This window comes from Rattus norvegicus, chromosome 17 (assembly GCF_021556685.1).
Source record: "Rattus norvegicus strain SHRSP/BbbUtx chromosome 17, alternate assembly SHRSP_T2T, whole genome shotgun sequence".
NCBI lineage: Eukaryota > Metazoa > Chordata > Mammalia > Rodentia > Muridae > Rattus > Rattus norvegicus.
Window position 1 is genome coordinate 93,542,269 of NC_141550.1, and position 23,267 is coordinate 93,565,535.

The 23,267-nt window shown below is 39.0% G+C and overlaps 1 protein-coding gene across 8 annotated transcripts in view; it reads left to right on the forward strand.

Annotated features, from left to right (window-relative positions):
- The window catches only part of Ero1b (endoplasmic reticulum oxidoreductase 1 beta), a 72,306-nt gene that overhangs the window by 33,244 nt on the left and 15,795 nt on the right, over positions 1–23,267 (forward strand). For 5 of the 8 annotated variants that reach the window (XM_087591274.1, XM_087591271.1, XM_087591273.1 and 2 more), the window contains 7 exon segments: positions 4,515–4,634; positions 10,129–10,212; positions 11,147–11,188; positions 12,460–12,542; positions 14,420–14,493; positions 21,371–21,491; positions 21,593–21,639. In XM_087591274.1, the coding sequence (XP_087447400.1) occupies positions 4,515–4,634; positions 10,129–10,212; positions 11,147–11,188; positions 12,460–12,542; positions 14,420–14,493; positions 21,371–21,491; positions 21,593–21,639 (571 nt within the window). 8 annotated transcript variants of the gene reach the window in all.

Here is a 23,267-nt window from a genome sequence, read left to right on the forward strand (position 1 = left end):
CTGGAAGCTCTGGTTGTTTGGCATTGTTGTTCTTATGGGGTTGCAAGCTCCTTCAATTCTTTCAATTCTTCCTCTAAATTTGATGTTTTCAAGGAGAAACTTAAGTGAAGTATGATGGTGGTATGCACACATGGTCTCAAGGGGTAGAGACAAAATCAGAAGTTGAAGGTTAGCTTTAGTGGCAGAGCCAGCCCCTTGTTGGCTTGAGCTACTTGAGATGCGGTCTCAGACCAGTGAGAAGGGAAGTAAGCTTTAAACCTTAAATGATGAATTAATTCAGTAGCTGATTACACCCAGCGTAGGAAATAACTGTTACAGATTCTCCTACTTAATCCTTCATCATCTGCCATATCGGCGTCACACCTAACAGAGAATGTCCACTGAGAAATCCACTTACTGGTCTCTGTACCAACGGTTGTGACCATGTTGGTTACAGCCAGGGATGAATCATTTGTGCTTGTATGATGTGTACTAGGGCCCATTTCTTCTTTCCTACTCAAGGCTATGGTTCTCTCCATGTCTTCCATTTCCCCCAACTCATTACTTTTTCTTTCCCCTAATGAGCTGTTACTGTCATCCTAGAATATGATCTTACGTTCTTGATGCTGAGCTCTGGTCCTCATTGAACACTTTACTGATTAATCTGCCCCCTCCCCCTTTTAATTTCTATACCTAGAAAAATCCTGAGCTGTGTTCGTTTTATTTCTCCTGTTCTGTTTTGTTTAGCATATTCATTACAGTCAGATTCTTCTACTACTGCCCTGAAACTGTTCTCTCTTGTCAAGGTTACCAGTGTCTTTGTTACTAAGACTATAGTTCTTAAACCTCAGGTTTTACCTGTTGGCAGATTGTTTTTTTTCACATCTCAACCCTTACTCTTATAAGTGCTATCCAAGATGCTAACTTTTATGGTTTACTTCCTTTGTAGTGGCCTAGTCTATCTTAAAACACTAGGCTGACTTCTCCTCTCTCAGTCACCAGTCATTCGACCTTTGGGGTTTGGTCTTTCTTGTTCATCTTGTCTGGACGCTTAGATTTAAAAACCCATCTGTACCTGAGTCCCAAGTTTATATTTGAAGACAAGAAATCTTAGTTCTAGATCATCACATCCAACTTTTTATTCTCCATCATTTATATTTGGATGACAAACATCTCACTCTTCAGAATCAAAAAAAAATAAATGTAGTACATTATCATTAGGACAGATCTACTATTCCCTTATACCTCTTTGTTCTTGTTGATTGGTAAAATTTAAACCATAGTTTAATATTAGTGTTCAGGGTGGCATGTCTCAACAGTAACTCCTGACCACTGGAGGTGCGGTACTTAGGAAGTTAGCCTGCTGTTTCCTAATAAAGCTGAATGTGTGCTTAGAGCAATTTTACACCCAAAATTGTCACCTTGATAAACTCTTTCACATCTCTCCCAAGATATATGTGCAAAGATGATTGCACAGCTTTTTTCTTTAGCAAAATTTATGATATGGAATATATTTGTTTCCAGTGTTGCTATAACAAGTCACCACAGTTTAGTCACTAAAAACAATGCAATGTTCTTAATCTCATAGTTTTACAAATCTGAAAATGAATTTTACAGTAATAAAATCCTAATTTTATCAACAAGGTAGGAGACCTGGAGGCTGTAAGTGGGAACTTTCTTGATTCTGCTTCTAAGGGCGTGTTTAGTCTTTGCCTTGTGACTTCTTCCTGTATTATCTTCACTGTCAGTACTGTAAACTCTTGTAATTTCTCCTGACTCCAGTACCAGTACCCATGCCTCTTTCTGATAAGGAATTCTGGTAGCTCTATAAGTCTCCTTTTATTAATCTAATATAATCTTCATATCTTAAGATCCTCAATCACATCTTTAGATTTTTCTTTAAAATTTTTATATTGTGTGTGTGTTTGTGTGCTTGCACTTGCATGTATGCTTGCTTGCCATATCATGAATGTAGACATCAGAGGAGTTCTTTGTTCCCAATTTTACATGGGTTCTAGGGATCAACCTGAGGTTGCCAGGCTTGCCTGGCAAACATCCTTACCCATTGAACAATCTTGCCTGCCCTGATCACATCTTTAAAGACTTATTTGTGAAAGAATATTCTTCTGAGATTAGGTTTGTGAAAGTGTCTTAGCAATCAGGACTTGCATATCTTGGGCTGGTCTTCTGCATAGAACAAAATGGAATGGATAACCTGTGGTTGTTTTTATTATACAACATTCATGACAGGGAAAGTGAATGAGCTAGCTACAAATAAAACTCACCATCATGAATAAATGCCAAAGTAAAATGTTAGCAAAAACAACACTTTTGCAGAAAAATTAAAATGAAATGACATTAATATTACTAAAATGGAAATTGTGAGTAAATTGTTCAAGGATGCATTACAAAGAAAATTACAACAGTAAGCTTTATTTTAACCTCTAGGTAGGTGTACTTGAGAAAGAACTTCAAGGATACAGGAAATATTTGCATCTACATGTCAAGATTTTGGTGATGCACAGGTTTTTCCTTTTATTTTTTTTTCTTTCTTTTTTTTTTTTTTTTTTTTTTTCGGAGCTGGGGACCGAACCCAGGGCACTGAGCTAACTCCCCAACCCCGATGCATAGGTTTTAAAAGTTACAGATGTGTATCAACAGTAATTTATCCTTCTAACAATGAAAATGGCCTGTGTGTGTGCACACATGCACATGGAGGCTAGAAGTTGACCTTAGGTGCTATCAATCATTTCTCCACCTTATTCTTTGAGACAGAGACTTGATGAAGCTGGAGCGCACCAATTCACTTAGAATGTCTAACCACCAAGCCCCAGGGAGCCTTCAGTCTTAACCTCCCCATTGCTGCCTCCCCAGCTTTTTTTTTTGGTTCTTTTTTTCCGGAGCTGGGGACCGAACCCAGGGCCTTGCACTTCCTAGGTAAGCACTCTACCACTGAGCTAAATCCCCAGCCCCCTCCCCAGCTTTTTATGTAAGAGTTGGAGATCTGAATTTAGGCCTTTATGCTTGTGTGTCAGGCATTTTGCTGACAGCCATCTTCCCAACTCCTGAAAATATTTAAAGAAAATAATAGTTTACAAACCAAAAGTTTTCAGTTTAAAATAATTACTAAAAAGAACAGTTACTAGATAAAAGGATTTTGTTTTTTGTTTTTGGACAGGTTTTTTTTTTTTTTGTGGGGGGGGTGGCTTTCCTGGAGCTCACTCTGTAGACCAGGCCAACCTCTCAAATGCAGAAATCTGCCTGCCCCTGCCTACTGAATGCAGGTATTAAAGGCATAAACTACCATGCCTAGATTAGAAAAGTATTTTAAACACATGCACAGGTATACACACACACACACACACACACACACACACACACACGACTGTGACTGCTGTGACTAGAGAATCTAGAAGCTCAATGAAATTTGAGAGTTAGTGACAGGATCCTAAGAAATAGGGTGATTAAGTGGAGAATTCCAGCCCTTGTTCCTTACGTAAAGGTAACATGTTGCTGTGTCTGTGTGAGATGGAGTTGAGAGACATTTCCACTCTGAGAAAGAAAAATAATTGGCTAGAACTTCTGCTTCTGATCCCTGCTTCTATGTCTCCTTCTATCTGAGAACTTCCTGAATAAAACATTTAATAGGCAGAGTTCCATTGTTTTTAAAGCCTTGAACTGCGATAGTTGCAAGTTCATGTGCAGTTGGAAATAATAGGGAGAAGTACTAGGTCATGTTACCAAGTTACACAATGGTAACATTTTATAAAGATAGAGTTATAAACAGGATGTTGCCATTGATAGAATGATTTGATATTTTTCTGGTTCTGTTTATATTTGTGTGTATGTATTCACTTTTTGGGGGAAGGGGGTTGGTTTTTTCTAGACAGGGTTTCTATGTAGCCTTAGCTATCCTGGAACCCACTCTGTGGTCCAGGCTGGCCTCCAACTTAGAGATTTACCTGCTTCTGCCTCCCAAGTGCTGGGATTAAAGCTGTCCACCACCACCGCCTTGCTGTATTCACATTTTTATAATATTCTGCTTCATATGTTCAGCACCACAGTGAAAATATGGATCAGGTTATTCACTTCAAGCATCTACTCTGTTCCTGTCCTCCTCCTCCCCTTCTCATTATTTCATGTCTGCATGCTTGCAGTGTGTGGGTGTAGATGCTCAATTGAAGCATCCATCCTGTTCTATCATCATCATCATTTGACGGGGGAGGGTTTAGGGAGCATGTATGGTACAGACACACATGTAGAGGTCAGATGACAACTTTTGGGAATTGCTTCTTCTTATACATCATGGGATCCTGGGATTGAACTCAGGTCATCAGGCTTGAAGGATAAATGTTTTTACCTGCTGAGCCATCTTGTTCCTACTCCAGCTTGAAACCATCACACTTTCCACCATTGGACCTAATGTTATAAACCTTAATCAGTAAAACTGGACAATTTGAATGAATAAATTATCCTCTAAAGTAGATTTATTAGTGATTTGTATATCTAATATCTTAAACATATATACATTCTAGGTGACTGGAGTTCTGGATGATTGCTTATGTGACATTGACAGCATTGATAACTTCAACACCTACAAAATCTTTCCCAAAATAAAAAAGTTACAAGAACGAGACTATTTTCGTTATTACAAGGTAAGGTGGCCATTTTTAATTCTGTTAATCCAAGATTTCTATATAGTCTGCAAATTGACTTGTTTTATTGTGTTTTTCAAAATCTTTTAAAAAAATATCATAGTGGAACACTTGTTTACTACATACTGAGAATCAGAACCCCTCTTCTTTTTTTTTTTTTTTTTTGTTCTTTTTTTCGGAGCTGGGGACCGAACCCAGGGCCTTGCGCTTCCTAGGTAAGCGCTCTACCACTAAGCTAAATCCCCAGCCCCCAGAACCCCTCTTCTTATGTTTGGGAATTATTCGTTCAGTTTTTTTGATGAAGATTTCTCCTGCCCACACGGATTTTGTCAGCTTCTATGAGCTCAGGTTATGTGCTCTGGACCACACTGTCGGGCTGCGGCTGTGCATTGTGCTGATATAATAGGTGTGTCTTAAGCACTGCAGAGTAACAGAAGGTCACTGGTGTTCTTTGTGGGGGCTGCAACCTATGTGATGCTGCAAGTAGAACTTGCCTCCATAGGCACCTTCCATAATTCTGGTCCATAATTCTGTGGACCTTGTTTTTAACCTAGCATGAGTCTCTAGGCCTTCTGAAATAACCAGTGGAAAGGCAGAAGTATGTCAACAATTAGAATGCAAAGAAACAATTGTAATTTTATATTTCTAAGGAGATAGTACCAAGGGTTGAAACAGTTATTCCTGTATATTCATGTACAAGGAGGCAGTGGGCTACGTGACGACCTCGTTTGGTTCAAGTACATCGTGTACTTTGACCATATTCACTCTCCATTTCTTCAGTTCCTCTCTTCTGTGTGTTGCACAGAGTATGTTTTACAGTTATATTTTAAAGCTACACTTGGCTTTACTTTGATCTTGTTCTTGCTCTTAGGATTTGGCTGGTATATAATTTGGTTTCTATTTTAATTTGTTCTAAAATTTTAAACATGATTCTGAATAGATTATCTTGGTTCTTTAAATGTTTTTTTTTTTTTTCCGGAGCTGGGGATCGAACCCAGGGCCTTGCACCTGCTAGGCAAGCGCTCTACCACTGAGCTAAATCCCCAACCCCTCTTTAAATGTTTTTGAGGGTGAAAATTTTAGTTTTTAGCAATTGTAGATTGTCCAAGAAGATAAATTAGAAAATTGCAGATTGGGAATATATCCCTTTGACCACAGGTACAAAGAATATCCAGAAAGGAGTAAATGTTTCTTCTTTGTACATAATCAGTTGGGAATGCAGTTGGTGGATTATTTCAAAGATTAAATCTTTACCTAAAACTGTAAAGGCTGCTCCTTAGGTGTTTTTCATACAAACAAGATAGGTGCTCCTGAGTCCCTGCATGAAATGAGTGACTGTGTGCATGGATGTATCCTCCATAATATTAGATAAACCATGCAAAACTGTCACTTTAATGTTTTGAAAATGGTTGAACATGCCAATTTCATATGGTTCAGTCTAATACAGTAGAAACTGTGTGTGCTGTCAGAGACCGTGCTTTCATTTGGGGTCCAGGTAACATTTCCACTGAATCTGTTTCAACCCTCACTCAGCATACCTCCCTTTGGGATTGCATCTTCTATTTTTGTATTCATATAAGGCCTGGCCCATTGAGGAATTGAATATTTAGATGAATGTATATCTCATTTAATCTTCATGTGAAATTTTTGTTATCTACATTTTGTTTATTTCTTTTCATTTTATTGGTTTTATTGGATTATTTAAATTTACATTTCAAATGTTATTCCCTTCCCCCATCCAACCATCCACCCCTTCCAGTCTCCCCACCCTGACATTCCCCTACACTGGGGTGTCCGGCCTTGGGAGGACCAAGGGCTTCTCCTCCCTTTGGTGCCAAATAAGGCCATCCTCTGCTACATATGCAATTGGAGCGATGGTCTATTCATGTGTACTCTTTGGATGGTGGTTTAGTCCCTGAGAGGTCTGGTGGTTGGTTGATATTATTGTTCTTATGGGATTGCAATCCCCTTCAGCCCCTTCAATCCTTTCTCTAACTCCTCCAGTGGGGACCCCATTCAATGGTTGGCTGCTAGCATTTGCCTCTGTATCTGTCATGCTCTGGCAGAGCCTCTCAGAAGATGGCTATGTCAGGCTCCTCTCAGCATGCACTCTTGGCATCAACAATATTGCCTGGGTTTGGTGGCTGTATGTAAATGGGCTGGATCCCCAGGTGGGGCAGACTCTGAAGGGCCATTCCTTCAGTCTTTGCTCCAAACTTCGTTTCCATATCTCCTCCTATGAATATTTTTGTCCCCCCTTCTAAGAAGGACTGAAGCATCTGTACTTTGTTTGTCCTTCTTCTTGAGCTTCATGCGGTCTGTGGATTTTATCTTGGGTAATTCCAGTTTTTGGGCTAATATCCACTTGTCAGTGAGTGTATACCATATGTGGGTTTTTTTGTTTTGTTTTGTTTTGTTTTGTTTTTTTGTTTTTTTTTTTTTGCTATTGGATTACCTCACTCAGGATGCTATTTTCTATTTTCTAGTTCCATCCATTTGCCTATGAATTTCATGAAGTCATTGTTTTTAATAGCTGAGTATAGATATACCACATTTTATAGATATACCACATTTTATAGATATACCACATTTTCTATATCCATTCCTCTGTTGAAGGAGATCTGGGTTCTTTCCAGTTTCTGGCTATTACAAATAAGGCTGCTATGAATATAGTGTCCTTGTTATATGTTGGAGCATCTTTTGGGTATATGCCCAGGAGTGGTATAGCTGGGTCCTCATGTAGTACTATGTCCAATTTTCTGAGGAGCCTCCAGACTGATTTCCAGAGTGGTTGTACCAGCTTGCAATTCCACCAACAATGGAGGAGTGTTCCTATCTCCACGTCCTCGCCAGCATCTATTATCACCTGAGTTTTTGATCTTAGCCATTCTGACTAGTGTGAGGTAGAATCTCAGGATTGTTTTGATTTGCATTTCTCTGATGACTAAGGATGTTGAAATTATCACGTTTTTAAATCAAAGAAATAATAGGCCTGGATATCCTAAGTAGGATACTTTTTTTGACCAAAAAATAGTAGTTTAAGAGAGAAGATAATTGAGTAGTTTACTAGTTTACCAACTTGAAAGACAAAGTAAAGTAGAACAAGTCAGGAAAAACGAAAGGGGAGCAGGCACTAATGGGCATTCTCTTTATGACAAATTAAAACTTTGTGGTGGTTGAATCTAAGGGGCAACTAGGCAAGCACTGTTCCCCTGAGCTGTAGCATCAGCCTTTCAGACCAAACATTCAGGCCAAATGAACTATTTTCCCATATTTTTCTTGTTCTTTATAAAAGAGTCAAATTTCTGGAGGAGAGAATCATGATTGGTCCAGGAAGCCATGTGATAACCTTTACCAAAAGAAACAAAGATACCTTGGGTGACAGTGCTATTCAAAGGAGCATGAGGGAACATTGTTCCTGAAAGGGAAATTAGAAGACTGTTACAGTAGAAGGGAAAATGAAAGCTAAGTAAGGCAAAACTAACAGTGTGGCCAATCAATGTAGGTTTTCATTTTCCTGCTTTATTTAGAAATGCTCTAATAGGATAAGGTTGTTCCATATATGACCAATCATATTCATTGCCTGTTCCCCAAGGGGGTGTAGCCCTGATCTTGCTGATGCCTTTATCCCATGAATAGGCAGGTATTTGAGAGAAAGATGCTCTGCTTCTAGTTCTGACTGTCTGTGAGATAAATAGAAACATTATCCATTCACAGTATACTGTACTAGTGGGAATCTAAGAGAAGCTGATTTCAAACACACACATACAGTCTGGGGATTCTGGGAACAAGAAGCTGGAGGTAGAAGCAACCACCCATCTTTGCAGCTAGGCAGTTGGTCACATCGATGACTTTGTGACAGCCTCTAGTCTTGGTACTGTGGAGTCAGCGGTGAGTAAGACAATGCTTTTGTTCTGCTTAGGGAGACAAGCAATAAATAAGTAGACATTGAACTGTATTGTCAGATGTAAGATGGCTACTATAGAGAAAATAAAGTAGGAGCACAATAGAAACAGGATGAGAATAAAGAATACAGAGAGGTAACCCTGCTTTGATGAAATGAGCGGGAAAGGATGGTATTGATGCTAATGTGATATTTGAGCAAAGACTTTTCTAATGTGAAAGTATAAGTGGTGGTGAGCTCCTGGGAAAACATTTCAGGGAAGTTGAGTGAATAGATTTAAGAGTTTTGACACAGGACTAAGTTTAGTATATTTGAAGAATTAGAAGGCAGCAGATGAGTGAGGATGAGGAGGTTGGAGAGGTATGTAGGATCCAATTTTAAAAAACGTGAGCATGTACACATGCCACATACACAAATGCACAAACACACACAAAAAATGATATAACAATATATTGGGGGTTGGTTACATTGGAAGTACTACTTTAGAGTGTCTAGTCAAGGCCCGAATAAGGTCGTAGAACAGGCCTTCTATAGGAACAATAGTAAGGACAAAGAGAGTGGGCAGTATAGAAGCTTTGGGGCTTATGGATCCTGGTGTATCAAGAGTCGTGTGTGTAGAGCTGCTGCAGGGATAGATTTGCTCCAGGAGAGCTGAAAATGCACAGGAAGATTCTGGGCAGACACTGGATAGGTCTGCCTTGGTTTCAGTGTAGCTGTTGCTGCATGCAATAGGTTGTGGTTGAAGGAGGGAAACTGTTGCGGAAGCTTAGGCAAGACACATGATGGTGGTGGAGGTAGTAAAAGGTAACAAAGGAGGAAACAGGAAACTGGTCTTTAGCTTGGGCTAAACTCCTGTAAGTCCTCTTGGATTATCAACTTCCTCTTGTATGAAGAATATGACAATTAGTGTTTACCATGATGGCCTCTACCCTTACCGTCCATTCTTTTTCCATCAAAAATGGTGGAACTGGTGGTTTTTCATTTTTAGCATCATTAAAGCTTAACATTGCTATAGCCAAACGCGCGCTTCCCCCACCTTTCATCTTCCTAAAATATGGTCTCCTCAGAGGCTCTGTCCATCAGGACTATTACTACAAAACTCTGGGTTCTCCTTTGGAACACATACTACAATTTGCAATATTAAGTGTGTCAGTATTTTATTTTTTCTTAGGATATTATAAGTCCTAGAAGAGAGGGCACTTTGGCCTTGAACCTAGTCTGGTGTCTGACAGATAGCCAGTGCTTAGCGCATACTAAGGTACTGCGAAAGTCCTAAGGCTAAGGTAGTGGTTGATGTTTGGGGAATGAGTGCTAAAGTCATTCTGAAATGCTGCCCAGTGACAACTGTGCTTCAAATGAGCAGTGAACTTGAATGCTGTCCCTCTTTTGTAGTCAGAGAACCTATAGGCATTTGTTTTAAAGGTTAACACTCTGTCCAAATGCTTGCAAGTCTTGCAGTCATTTAATATCTGAACTGTGTACACACCTCAGGGTCAAGCAGCTTCTCCCTCCCCATCACTACTGTGTCACTGCAAACATTCTATAATTATCATACCCATTTTCTAATGTTGATTTGTTCTTCTTGGAAAGGTTAATCTGAAACGACCATGTCCTTTCTGGGCAGAAGATGGCCACTGCTCAATAAAAGACTGTCATGTGGAGCCCTGTCCAGAAGTAAGAGTATGATAATGGGGAGTGGGAGGGATATGGACTGGCTTCTTGGGCTTTTAAACAATCATAACCCATTGCCAGTATCCTTGTGTTTGGGTTTGTCAGCAGACTCATAAGCTTTCAGCTCTTATGACTAGACTTCTTTAAAGATTGGTTGAGGAATTTGTGTATCCAGTGGTGTTGGAGATGGGGTGTGGATATAGATCTGATTCTAAATGGGAGGAAGATCAGAGGCTTATTTTAGGATTAGGCCTACAAGGACTTTACTAGGTCTATATCTTGTTTCATAGACAAAAAGGAAAGTTTTGGGCCTTAAACTTTATATTTTAAATGGGGATTTCAGTGCATGAAATAGGAAAATCCAGTTAGAATAGGTTTTCAATGCTTTTTTTTCCCTTTCAACGTTATGTTTACTACCAAGAGAATGTTACATTCCAGGTAGGGGTATGTGTATATGAGCCACAATGCTGGCTGGTTCATAACAGGTTTCCTAGTGTTTTAACCAAAAGTTTAAAGTTACTTTCCATATATAGTGCATTATAGCCACTGTGATACATTTCTAGTAAGAAATAAACAATGTTTATTTTTAAAACTCACAACAGGGAATGGAGAGAGAAAGCATTTGCTGCTCTTACTGAGGACTTGGCTTTAGTTACCAGTACTCAAATGGCAGCTTAGAGCCACCCATAACCACTGGTCAGGGGACCCAGTATGTCTCTGGATGCCATAGATAGTAGGCAAGCACATGGTACACATGTATGTATGCTGGCAAAACACTCATACACATAAAACATAATTTTTAAAAGAGAAGTCATAACATAGGAAGCAAAATACATGTGTGTTTTGAGATCAGTGCCCGTTTGTTCCCTCCATTACCTCTGATAGTGACCATCCCTTCTGACCATCTTTTAAGTAATGTTCTTATTTTTCTCTTAAGAGTAAAATTCCCGTTGGAATTAAAGCTGGGCGTTCAAATAAGGTGAGTTACTTTTCCTCCTTGACTTTTTTCAGATAGTGGGGACAGTAGAGAGCCATGAGCCTACCTGGGAATGGGGATTGGCCTCAGAGTTCAAAATACTAACTCTCGAATCAAGCAGTGAAGTTATACATGCCTAGCTTCTTTTGGAATTCTGTTTTTAGAATCTCTAGTTAGAAAAACTCTCAATTGTAATTGCAACAAAAATGCTAGTAACTATTTTAAGTCTTCTGTTTCAGTTAATGTGTGTTAGATTCAGAATATTTCATGTAAAGTATTCCCAAGCTATTTTGAGCCAAATACTTGGAAATGGTGTGAAGGTATTCATTGTGCTTTTATTTTTATTTTTTTTGGGGGGGGGTAAGCTTTGGCGGGTAACTCATCTTCCTCTGCTGCACATACATGATGAAGATTCTCCACTCTCTCTGCCTCCTCCTTTCATACTGCCTCCTTATTCTATCCATCTCTCCATGTATTGATGCTCACCCCCACTCCTCCAACTGTTGTGATCCCATTTTACTTCCTCTTCCCCAGAGCCAGTCATTTCCTGAAGTGATTTATGTGGTTCTACTCTTACTACTTATGTATCTGTCTATACGTAACACTTTCAGAGCATGTCTCCTCAGTACAATACTATAGATTACTTTATGAGAGGTGAAAAACAATTTTATTACTATGAATTTCTTCAAGTTGGAAATACTTTTTCGTTTGTATTTTGGCTCTGTGTTTTTGCTTGTAAGCCTCTTTCTCTGTTTACACATTGGATCTTGTGCACTCACCCTTACCAACAACATCTTAGTCATTTGTGTGACTGGCAGTTGCCACCTTGCATATAGACATTTCAGGCATTCTGGTTCTTTGCTCTTGCAGAGAAATACTGGCATTTTTGTACCCGGTCTCATTGTGTGCACATGAAAGTTTCCCTAGTACTGTTTATAGAAGTGATGCTGGACCATAAGGTCTGGGTATCTTGCTTTTTAAAATAATACAAAACACTAAGATGTTATAATATTAAAAAATAAATTTGCCTTGGGTTATGGTCTAAGTTGAAGACTGCTGTTCTAAGGAGTTTATGTGTTTGTAAAACTAGATATATTTTCAATTTCTTTCCCCAATGACATCATCACCAGCACACTATTACATTTTTAATGCCTTTGCTCACTTAATGGTAAAGTTTCATGCCTTTAAAAAAGGCCTTTCTAACTATAAGGATTTTGATGATAGAACTTAAGAGCTAATCACTATCATTTAACTACATACGAGCTTTCTTTCAGTACTCACAAGCAGCAAACAACACCAAAGAACTGGACGACTGTGAGCAGGCTAACAAGCTGGGCGCCATCAACAGCACCCTAAGGCAAGTTGAGTTGTTCTTAGTTAATGTCAGTGGCTTTTTGTGGGTTTTTGTTTTGTTTTGTTTTTGTGGGGTTGTTTTATTTCCTTTTGTCTTGTTTTGGAGACAGTTTCTCTGTGTACCTCTGGCTGTTCTGGAACTCACTCTGTAGACCAACCTGGCTGACATCAGAGATCTGCCTGCCTCTGCCTTTGCCTCACCACTGCCCAGCTTGTGATTTTGATAGAACATTTTTTACTAATAAACTTCTAAAAAGAATAATGCCCACAGTTGCATTAAACTTTGCATCCTTTGTCCTGTTTTAGCCTCAGTAATAATGCCAGAGGATGAGTGGACTGGCAGGACTTTTATGCTCTTCATGAACATTGTGTGGAAAGAGCTTGAGCCCTTGAGTCTTTAATGGGCAGTAATACAGATTGTGTATTTTCAGTATAACAATCCATACTTTGAGACCAGCAAGATAAAAATTATAATACTAATTGTAGGCAAAAGTACTTGCCACACAAACTTGACAACTTGAATTTGATCCCTGGGATCCATGTTAAAATCCAGATGTAGTGATGTACACCTGTAATTCCAGTACTGTTGTGGCATAGTGGGAGGGAGGAATAAGAGAGAGAAAAGGCTGGACGTCCAGGGGCAGCTAGCTGGAGTAAACATTGGCAACTGGAAAGGAGACCTTGCCTCAAAACAAGGTAGAAGGAGAGACCTGACGCCCCAGATCTACACTGTGCAGCATGGCACTGGCATGCCCACATGTACACACACACACACACACACACACACACACACACACACACACACACACACACACACACACGAGGAGCAGAGAGAGGTATCCTGTTCTGCCTTTCTCTAACAAGTAGTATTATAATTTTAAGCAGCTTTGTTTTTAAGTCTAATTGACAAACACAGTGTGATGTATATATTTGAAATATACGTCTTCATGGCTGGACATCTGTACATATGCCACCTATACTTCCCCATCTCTTACTTCCTCACATGGTTTTACCTTTTGTGTTTCCCCTCTTTTGTGCAGTGAATTAAGGAGAGCATCATGAGCTCTTCTAATCATTGTTGCCATTGTGTATTAAATAACAAGAAGGCCTGAATACAATAGATACAGGTCACAGTTGATTTGAATGAATGTGATTAATTCTTATATCAGAACTCATTACTTTACCATAGATTTTTTTTTAAATGTAAGGTGGAATATAAAATAAATGTGGACCACAATGATGTGGCTGGTGAACTGGTGAATGCTGTGTTGGACTAGGAGAGGGGAGCAGTGGAGCACCACGCACGGGTGGTGTACACCTATAATCCTAGCACTCTGAGAGTGGAGACAAGAGCATCAGGAGTTTGAAGCTAGCCTAAGTTACATACCACCACCCTGTATCAAAAGTCCAAGGACTGGAGAATCAACTGTGTGGTAAGAGTACTAGCCTAGCATGCAGAGTGTGAGCCCATGCATCATAAATTAGACAGTTAATACAATAAAGTTCTTGGTTTTGGGGGTTCTATAAATATAGAAGAAACTTAAATTTAAAGAATTAAAAAAACAAATTGAACTTTTATTTTTTAAAAAAATTACAATTTGTATGTCAGTTGGAGTAGTAACCTTGAGTTTTGTATGTGTTTGTTATATATTTTATAAATTCAAATTACTGAACTAGGGCTAAGAATTATTTTAAAGTAGTTAAGAAATATAAACAACCCATGAAAAGTTGAGTTTTTCATGACTTAGTCTTATCATTCCTTAATTTAACTACTGCTAGAATTTGTAGCATCATCTTCTGAAGAAATTATTTTATTTTTCACTAGAATATAATGTTAAAATTTTAGCTCCAAATATAATTTTTTTTTATTTCTTCCCATAGTAACGAAAGCAAAGAAGCATTCATTGACTGGGCAAGATATGATGATTCACAGGATCACTTTTGTGAACTTGATGGTAATAAAATAAGTTGTCACCATCACTTTATCCTGAAGCTTTTTATAAGACATTTGAACCATTGAATATATGGCCTTGGCCTGAGTTAGTGTTTTAATGCTGGATTTTTCTGTGGAGACATTACTATTGATAGTGGCATTTGTTGAGAGTATGTCTGAGGCCTTGTACTAAGTGCTATAGATATGTTATTTCTTTCTGATCTTTACAGCTTGCTTTAGATACCTATTGTTCCATGGCTGAGAAACTTGAGCCCAAAAAAGCAAATAACTTGCCCAAGATCACATAATAGCAAGAAGTTGAGGCATGATTCAGTCCAAATCTGAGTCCCAAACCTGTATTGTTAACATTCCAGCATGCCATCTTCTGGGGGCCTTCACTTTAGATCACTTGGTTCTAGTTCTGTGAACAGGCCATGAAAATTTGTCTCAACTCATAGTGGTAGTATTGGGGAGGACTCTGACTTGACTTCTCATATCCCTCTCTTTTCAAGCATCCTTAGAAGGGTGATTGGCAGGGCACTGACCAACCAAGTGACTGCCACCCAGCAAAAGAGAATTACAGTAACTCAAATTTTCCTGAGCATATTTCCACTGTGCTGTGTATTCAAATCATTCCTTTGACCTCTCTCCACTTTTTACTGTAGTGTTAACTTGTGGAAAGTGGAAAGAACAATAAGACTCGACCTACACAGATGGAACTAGAACTTCCCAAGCCCTTTAGGATCCTAAGGTGGTTACACTGCTTTGTAAAGATTTGAAGAGGATTCTCAGATTGTCTTAGTTTTCTATTGCTGTGATAAAATACCTCAACCAAGGTAACTTATAAAAGAAAGCATTTAATTGAATTTAACAGTTTCAGGAGGCAGAGTTCATGGTGGTAGACTGAAGGCATGGTGGCAGGAATAGCTAAGAGCTTACATCTTGAACCTCAAACATAAGACAGAGAGAACACCATGAATGGTCGGAGTCTTGAAAGATGAGAGCCTACCCCAACTGGCTCACCTCCATCAACAAAGCCACATCTTCTGATCTTTCCAAACAGTTCCACTAATGGTACCAAGTATTCAAATATGAGTCTATGGGGACCATTCTCATTCAGATCACAGATAGAACTGTGCTGTAATACACATTAAGGTAAGTTACTAAGGGCTTCTGCTAAGATGAGAACTGAGAGAGTGTTACCATGATTCATCTGGATATACCAGTATATAACCAGTGCAGTGTGAAATGTCCCCATTGGGAGGCTTAGAGCTGGTGATTTTGTTAGAGCCACTTTCTGTGGCTGATGGCATACATCTCTGTTTGAGGAAATACCTCAAGTAGTTGGCATTGTTTATTCATGTCACTATTCTTTCATTTGTTCCAGTTGACACTCAAGTATGCTGAGTGCCACAACTCAGGCCTGTGATCTCTATATTTGGGATGTGGATGAAGGAGGATCAAGAGTTCAGTCATCCTTGGCTACATTTAGTCTATCTATATACAATGAACCAACCAAACAAAACCTACTATCACTTCTTTCAATCCAAAAATTAAGTATGGTTATTTTGGAGACTTCATATTAATATATTCTATAAATATATATTATACTCAAAATAGGCATTTTATGGAATTCTACTCAGGGTTAGTGATATGGCTCAGTGGGTAAAGCACTCGCCTTGTAAGCCCAAGGATCTGGGTTTGAATCCTCAGCACTTATGTAATGCTAGACATAGTGAACAGCAAGAAACCTTAAGGTAGAAAGCAAGGACAGACAACCATAGTTGCCCTCTGATCTCTATATGCCTGCTGTGGCACACGTACACACGCCACACTTGGAGTTAAAAACAAAATAACTCACCACAAACTCCAGTATCAGTCTGTAGGATAATTGTTAACACAGAAGTTGATATACCAGATAACCTGTAATACAGTGTTAACAGTTTTTTGTCTTTGCTTTTTTTGTTTTGTTTTGTTTCGTTTTGTTGAGACAGGGTTTCTGTATAGCTCTGACTATCCTGAAACTTGCTCTGTAGACCAGGCTGGCCTTGAACTTATGATCTGCCTGCCTCTGCCTCTCAAGTGCTAGGATTAAAAACATGTACCACCACCTGGTACTTGTTTTTGTTCTGTTTTGGAGACAGATTATCTCTATGATGCCCTGGCTACCCTGGAACTCACTATGTAGAACAGATTAGCTGAGAAGTCTTAGCGATCCACCGGCCTCTGCCTCCTGAGTGCTAAGAAAGGTATGTGCCACTGTCTTAGCTGATGTTTTATTGCTGTGAAGAGGCACCTTGATCATGACAACTCTTATAAAAAGAAGACATTTAATTGGTCTTTGCTTATAGTTTCAAAAGTTTAGTCAGTTATCCACATGGTAGGCAGACACAGTAGTTGAGAGTTCTACATCTGGGTCCAAAGGCAGCAAAAAAAGAGAGTATTAACAGGCCCGAGTTGAAGCCTTTGAGGCTCACCTCCAGAGACACACTTCCTCCACAAGGACACACTTATTTCAACAAAGCCATACCACCTAATCCCTCTCAAGTAGCACTACTCTCTAATGACCAAGCATTTAAATATATGAATCTGTGGGGGCCATTCCTATTCAAACCACCACAGCCACCATGCCTGTTTTAACCAGTTTTTTAAAAAAATACTGTTTTTAAGTGGTAGAGCACTTGCCTAGGAAGCGCAAGGTCCTGGGTTCGATCCCCAGCCCCGGAAAAAAGAAAAGAAAAAAAATACTGTTTTCACCAGACTTGCTGGCACACACCTTTGAAAGGCAAAGACAGGCATCAAAAGATCTCTCTTTTTGAGTTTGAGACTAGTCTACTCTACAAAGTTAATTTCAGGACAGCCAGAGCTACAAAGAGAAATCCTGTCTTGAAAAACCAACCAAATAAAAAATACATTGATTTCTTAAATTGTAAATATGGAAGACATATCTTATAAGAATATTTAGGCACGATTTTTCAGCTGAACCCAGAGCTCTCTTACTGCAGCTGTTCTAGCTACCTTGCTCCAAGATCCCCTAGTTCTGCCTCCTGAGTGCTGGAATTATATAGGTAGCCAATGTTCCTGTCAAACATTTATTTGCATGGGCACTTGGGATACAAACTCTCGTCTTTATACTTTCAGGACAAGTGTTTTATCCATTGAGCTATCTCCCTAGCTCTACTTTAAGATTTTTAAGATTATGAATTTAAAACACCTAGGACTTTTATATAGTTTTATGCATATGAAACAATACTACTTACTGTTCCTCTGAATAGCAGTGTCCACTTATGCCCAAGTGATTTATACTGTCACTTGTTATTGTTACCAAGTTCCAGGATCATTGTTTAGATGTGCCTGTTTTATTAATTTCAGTGAATTAAAATCTCAAGAATACTCACTCAAATGTACTCATGAAAATACCTGCATGCACCTGTTCCTGATGTTTTGTCAGTGTTACTTTCTCTGTTTGGAAGGAAGAGGAGCCCTATGGGTCGAGTAGGTTTTAAATACTTTTGTGGTTTAATACCCACCAACTCAAGCTGCTCTCCATCTTCCCCTTGCTAGCTTTATACACAGAGAGCTGCTTCCCTTAGTTCATATCTGCACAGATGTCATCTGTTTTCACTCTCAGACACCACACTGCTGGTTTCTGCCCAGCCTACTTTCCCACATGTTTCTAAGTACATACAGCCTCATTATTACTTAATAGGTTTGGTTTATGTGCTGTCTGCCTTCTTCAGTTAGACTGTGTTATACCTGTGGACAAGGACTTGGTCTTTTGACTCAAAGCTGTATTCTTAATGTCCAGACTTGAATGTGGACATAGAAGTCCTTAATGCATACTTGGCAAATGAACAATTGGCTCATTAGTAGCCTAAACAGTGTGATGGATAGGGCATGTTCATTAATCTGATATTTGAAAACATTGTTCAAAGTAATCATTTCCAAATCTGACTGTTACAATTACTTGAGTTTTATAAACTATGGATTCTCAAGTGTGGGCCATGCTTTTATAATGAGTTTGGAACAAATTAGATAAATTTGGTGATAGACTTATAAGTTCAACCTAGAATCCTAACTAGTTTAATCTGTAACATATGCAACAAGTCTCCATTTTGAGCTGACCCATGCTGCACTGTATTTTAAGAAATGTGTAGGTAAAGTGACTGAGTTGTGTTTGGCACACTAAAAAATGAGTTGCAACCTCATAGCACTGCTGCAGTAAAGGGAAAATTCATTTGGAACAATGCTACATTTGAGGGAAGACATATTAATCCAGTTAGATAAACAGGTAAAATTAGGAAGAGCAGAATCCCAATCTTTAGATCCTTAGACAATAAGTTAGCATAGTCAAATAGAAAAGATAGCTTTGTAGGGGGAAGAAAAATTTCAAGGAGAGGGCATAGGGATTATAAACCAGTGAGAGAATACAATTTCTGTTTGAATTAGGATCAGTGTCATAGCTGGCTGGGGGTGGGACCAATCGCCTCAGAGCCACTATGGGAACTAGCTGCATCACTTACTCTGGACAGAAGGAAGCCTTCATTAGTGTAGCTCAGGACTGGACAAGGTTTTTCAGTAAATACCAAATAGACATCTCGGGGGTTTTGTAGACTCCGCATCTGTGGCACTCTCAGTGAGGTGAAAGCAGCACTTGACTATGTCACTGTGCTCTTCCAGGACACAGCCCCTCCCAGCAGCAAAAACTCCCTTACATAAATTGACAAATCCTACCTTTTTTTTTTTTTTTCTTTTTCTTTTTTTCAGAGCTGGGGACCAAACCCAGGGCCTTGTGCTTGCTAGGCAAGTGCTCTACCACTGAGCTAAATCCCCAACCCAATCCTACCTTTTTTGTGATTTGAAAAAAGTATTAGAGGATTTTTTTAATGAAATAAAACCAAGAACAAAAGTTTCATTTAATGAGTTTTTAAAAAACTGATACAATTGCTTATACACTTTTTAAAAACTTCTTAAAATTCTTAGATGATTTGTGTATGGGTGCTGAGTATCAAACACAGGGCTTCACACGTTAGGCAAGTGTGGTTTCATTGAGCTACATTGCCGACCCACTAAAATATATTGTAAATCGTCATAGTTTAATGTCAGACTAACTTTTCTTTATAGTTGTTGAGTGGGTTTTCTGTAGTAAGGAAACTGGCACAAGTCCCACTTACACATTCATAGCAGACCCTGCACATGATAAGTACATATATAAGAGAATATATGTGTGTATATAAAATATATTTAAATATACATATTTAAAATGAATATATATGTCTCTATATGCATATTCATTTTAGAGAATACATTAATGACATTCAGTGATTTTCAAGAAGTTTTATTTATAACCAAATCTGCTTTACAGAGTTTAAAAATAGTTCAAAAAAATTAAAAATATGTAACTGGTCCTAGAGACATGGCTCAGCAGTTAAGAGCACTGGCTGCGCTTACTGAGGACCTGGGTTCCATTTCTAGAACCTACGTGGCAGCTCACAGCTGTCTAGAACACCAGCTGCAGGGCATCTGACACCCTCTTTTGGCTTTGGTTGGAACTGCACCATGTGTTGCACAAGCATACAAGTAGACAAAATACCAATATGTAAGATTTAAAAGATGAGTGATACAGAAATTAGAAATAAAACGAGAAGGCCATTCTGTTCTACCCTGACCTCTGCCCCCTTGAAATGTACTCAGTAAAATTGTCTTTTTATTACTCTGGAAAAATAAAAATTAAATAGTACATTTTAACAATTATTATTATATGCTTTTTTCCTCTTAAGGTTTGTGTTTGCTTAAAGGTATTAAAATCCAGAGCTTTGGGGCTGGAGAGATGACTCAGCGGTTAGGAGCACTGACTGTTCTTTCAGAGGTCCTGACTTCAAATCCCAGCAACCATATGGTGGCTCATAACCATCTGTAATAGGATCTGATGCCCTCTTCTGGTGTGTCTGAGGACAGCAACAGTGTACTCATACATAAAATAAGTATTTAAAAAAAAACAGAGCTTCAGAAGTACCTCACTTAGCTGCTTCCTGCATCCTTAACCCTAAAAACAATACTTTAAAAGAAAACCTCATGATTTGAACTTTTCTGTTAGGGTTTTTAAGTTAAAGGTTTCAAGTCAAACTGCTTGTGAGTTTTTGTATATCCAGTTGTAACTTGTTTCCTGTGCCTAAATTTGTGTAATGTAATATTTTGTGATTAGTATTAGAGATAAGATCTTACATTCTATAAAATCATGTTTCCATTATATCTGTTGTATTCAATCCATTTAATAAGCCAATTTGTGGTTACCTTTTTATCTTCCTACATCATAGCAGCAGGTAGTCTTTGAAGGGCGTGGCCAGGTTGCCAGTTTTCCCTATGATTATGGGAACAGTAAGTAGCTAATGCATTTTGTTCAGTGACAGAAAAATACATTATCAAGTAGGAAAGGAAGAGGAAGTTCAATGATTAAATTATTCTGTGAAGAATAATGGAAAAATCTTTGTAATATAAGATGCAACAAAATAGTATGCTTGAGTCTCTGTTGATAGATAAATTATAGAAAGAAAACAGTTACATAAATCTGACTAACTTCTTTTTATTCCTGTGTGGTTAAATCTGATTGTTGTTTCTTTTTATTCCTGGGTGTTTATAACTAAGGTGGAGAATGTTACATTACCTGAGTGGACTTTGAGGAGCCAAAGAAAGGCAGACGTTGTTCTTTCCTCTCTTGAGTAATTTGTCCAAGTTCTACAAATTCAAGTTCAAATGCAGTCACAGGGGCTAACCACCCAACTGTGTGAGGTGGAGGTGACTTGAACCAGGAACTTCTCTGGTTGGGGAGTCACTGCTCTGTGATGTCAAGCTGTAGGTGAGTAGTGAGGTTGAGCGACCTTACCACTTGCTCCTGGCAGATGAGCGATCTCCTGCTGCACAGTATGTGGACCTGCTGCTGAACCCGGAACGGTACACTGGCTACAAGGGCTCCTCAGCGTGGAGGGTGTGGAACAGCATTTATGAAGAAAACTGCTTCAAGTAACTGAGGACTGGAGGGGGAGGGGCAGGTGTCATTTCTGTTGGAGAGCACTCCATGTAAGTTAAGCCATTTTACAGCTGAGCTTTGTGCTCTCTTTCAGGCCTCGATCTGTTTATCGCCCTTTAAATCCTCTGGCGCCCAGCAGAGGTGGGTTTTTCCATACATTTCGTGCCTTTTCAGATTGAAGGAAAACAAAGCAGCAATTTTATATCTTGCTTAATTTTAGTAATTTAAGCAAGCAGGAGTTGATAGACTTGGATATCTTCTGGAGTTCTATGCTAGGTCCTAAAGTAGGAGCTTGGCGTAAGGTAGATGAGAAGATGTGAATGATCTACACATACCCCAGATTTCCTGAGAAATTTAAATTCTAGAGGCCAGATCATGTCCTACAACAATAAATTAAGAAGCCAGAGAGTGAGGACCCTGTCCCCATGTTTTTAAACTCTAGTTTAATGACTCTCAACCTCCTAATGCTGGAACCTTTTAATCTAGTTCCTCATGTTGTTGTGACCCCAGCCATAAAATTACTTCATAACTGTAATTTTGCTACTGTTATAAATTGTAGTGTGAATATCTGTACTTTCTGATGGTCTTAGGTGATCCCTGTGAAAGGGTCACTCAACCCGAAAGGGCTCATAACCCACAAATTGAGAAAGTGTGCTAGCTGGTGATGTGCAGCCAAGGTGGAGAGTCAGGGGCTCACCACAGCTTCTCCACAGTGCACACAGGTCACCTGGGAGTCAGGTGAGCACACAACATAGGGGGCTGTGTCCCACCAGAGACCTATCTAACACATTCTTTGTGCTGCTTGGGGTACATACCTGTGTACCATGCTCTGCACAGAAAGGATTTTGAGAATGCAGACAATCTGGCTGCCCTCAATAGTGCTCAAGTCCCTGTACTGTTCTACAAAGTGGCCAGTTACTAGCTAGCCATTAAGTTTCTATGAGTAGTGTGAGACTGAATTACAGTTTTGCATTTTAAGTTTAGTTCACTTGATGTAAATATGGTGGCAGTGCCATGTACCATTGTCTTCATGTAAGAATCTTTATGTTGAGGCAGAACTCTTAGCCCACAGCATGTGATGCAGAGATTGTCATGTCCAAACACCTCTAAAAAGAGCTATTTAAGGCACATAGTAACTAATGTGTTCAGATGGTGTAACATGCTGTATGTATAGTGGGGACATCTTCATCCTCTTATCAGGATGCAGGAACAGCAAATTCCTGAGATTGACCCTAAGATTAGCTAGCTGACCTAAGAGTCCAGAGTTCAGGCCAGGGCTAAGATAAAAAGTTGAAATTCCTATGTAGATTCATAGGAATTTCCTTCTGGCCTGAAGCCCAAATAGATGTGGAATAATTGAACATAGGCATTGCTTTTAGATGCTGCCTAGGCAAAATGATGTTCTCCAAGCTCATTCTGAAACTTCCTGGTAAGGTTGGGACTATGAACAGAGTGGGCATAACTTATTTTTTGTGTCTTTTGCTGCTTTGACATCATAACTTTGGTTTTTCAACTTCAACTTCTTAATTACACAAAATGTTACAAAAAATAAGACACTGTAGAAGCTATATATAAAGGACAAGAGGACATCCCTCCCTCTTCTGTTCTTAGTTACAGTTAAGGAAGGCATTTCTTCATACCTTTCCTGTGGTTATTTTGTTTCAAAGTAGAAATATAATTTTATTTTTAAGCAAAAGATGCCAGATACAAAGAAACACTTTGTTTCCATTTACCATACATTAGACAAGAAACCATTGGAAAGAGGAGGA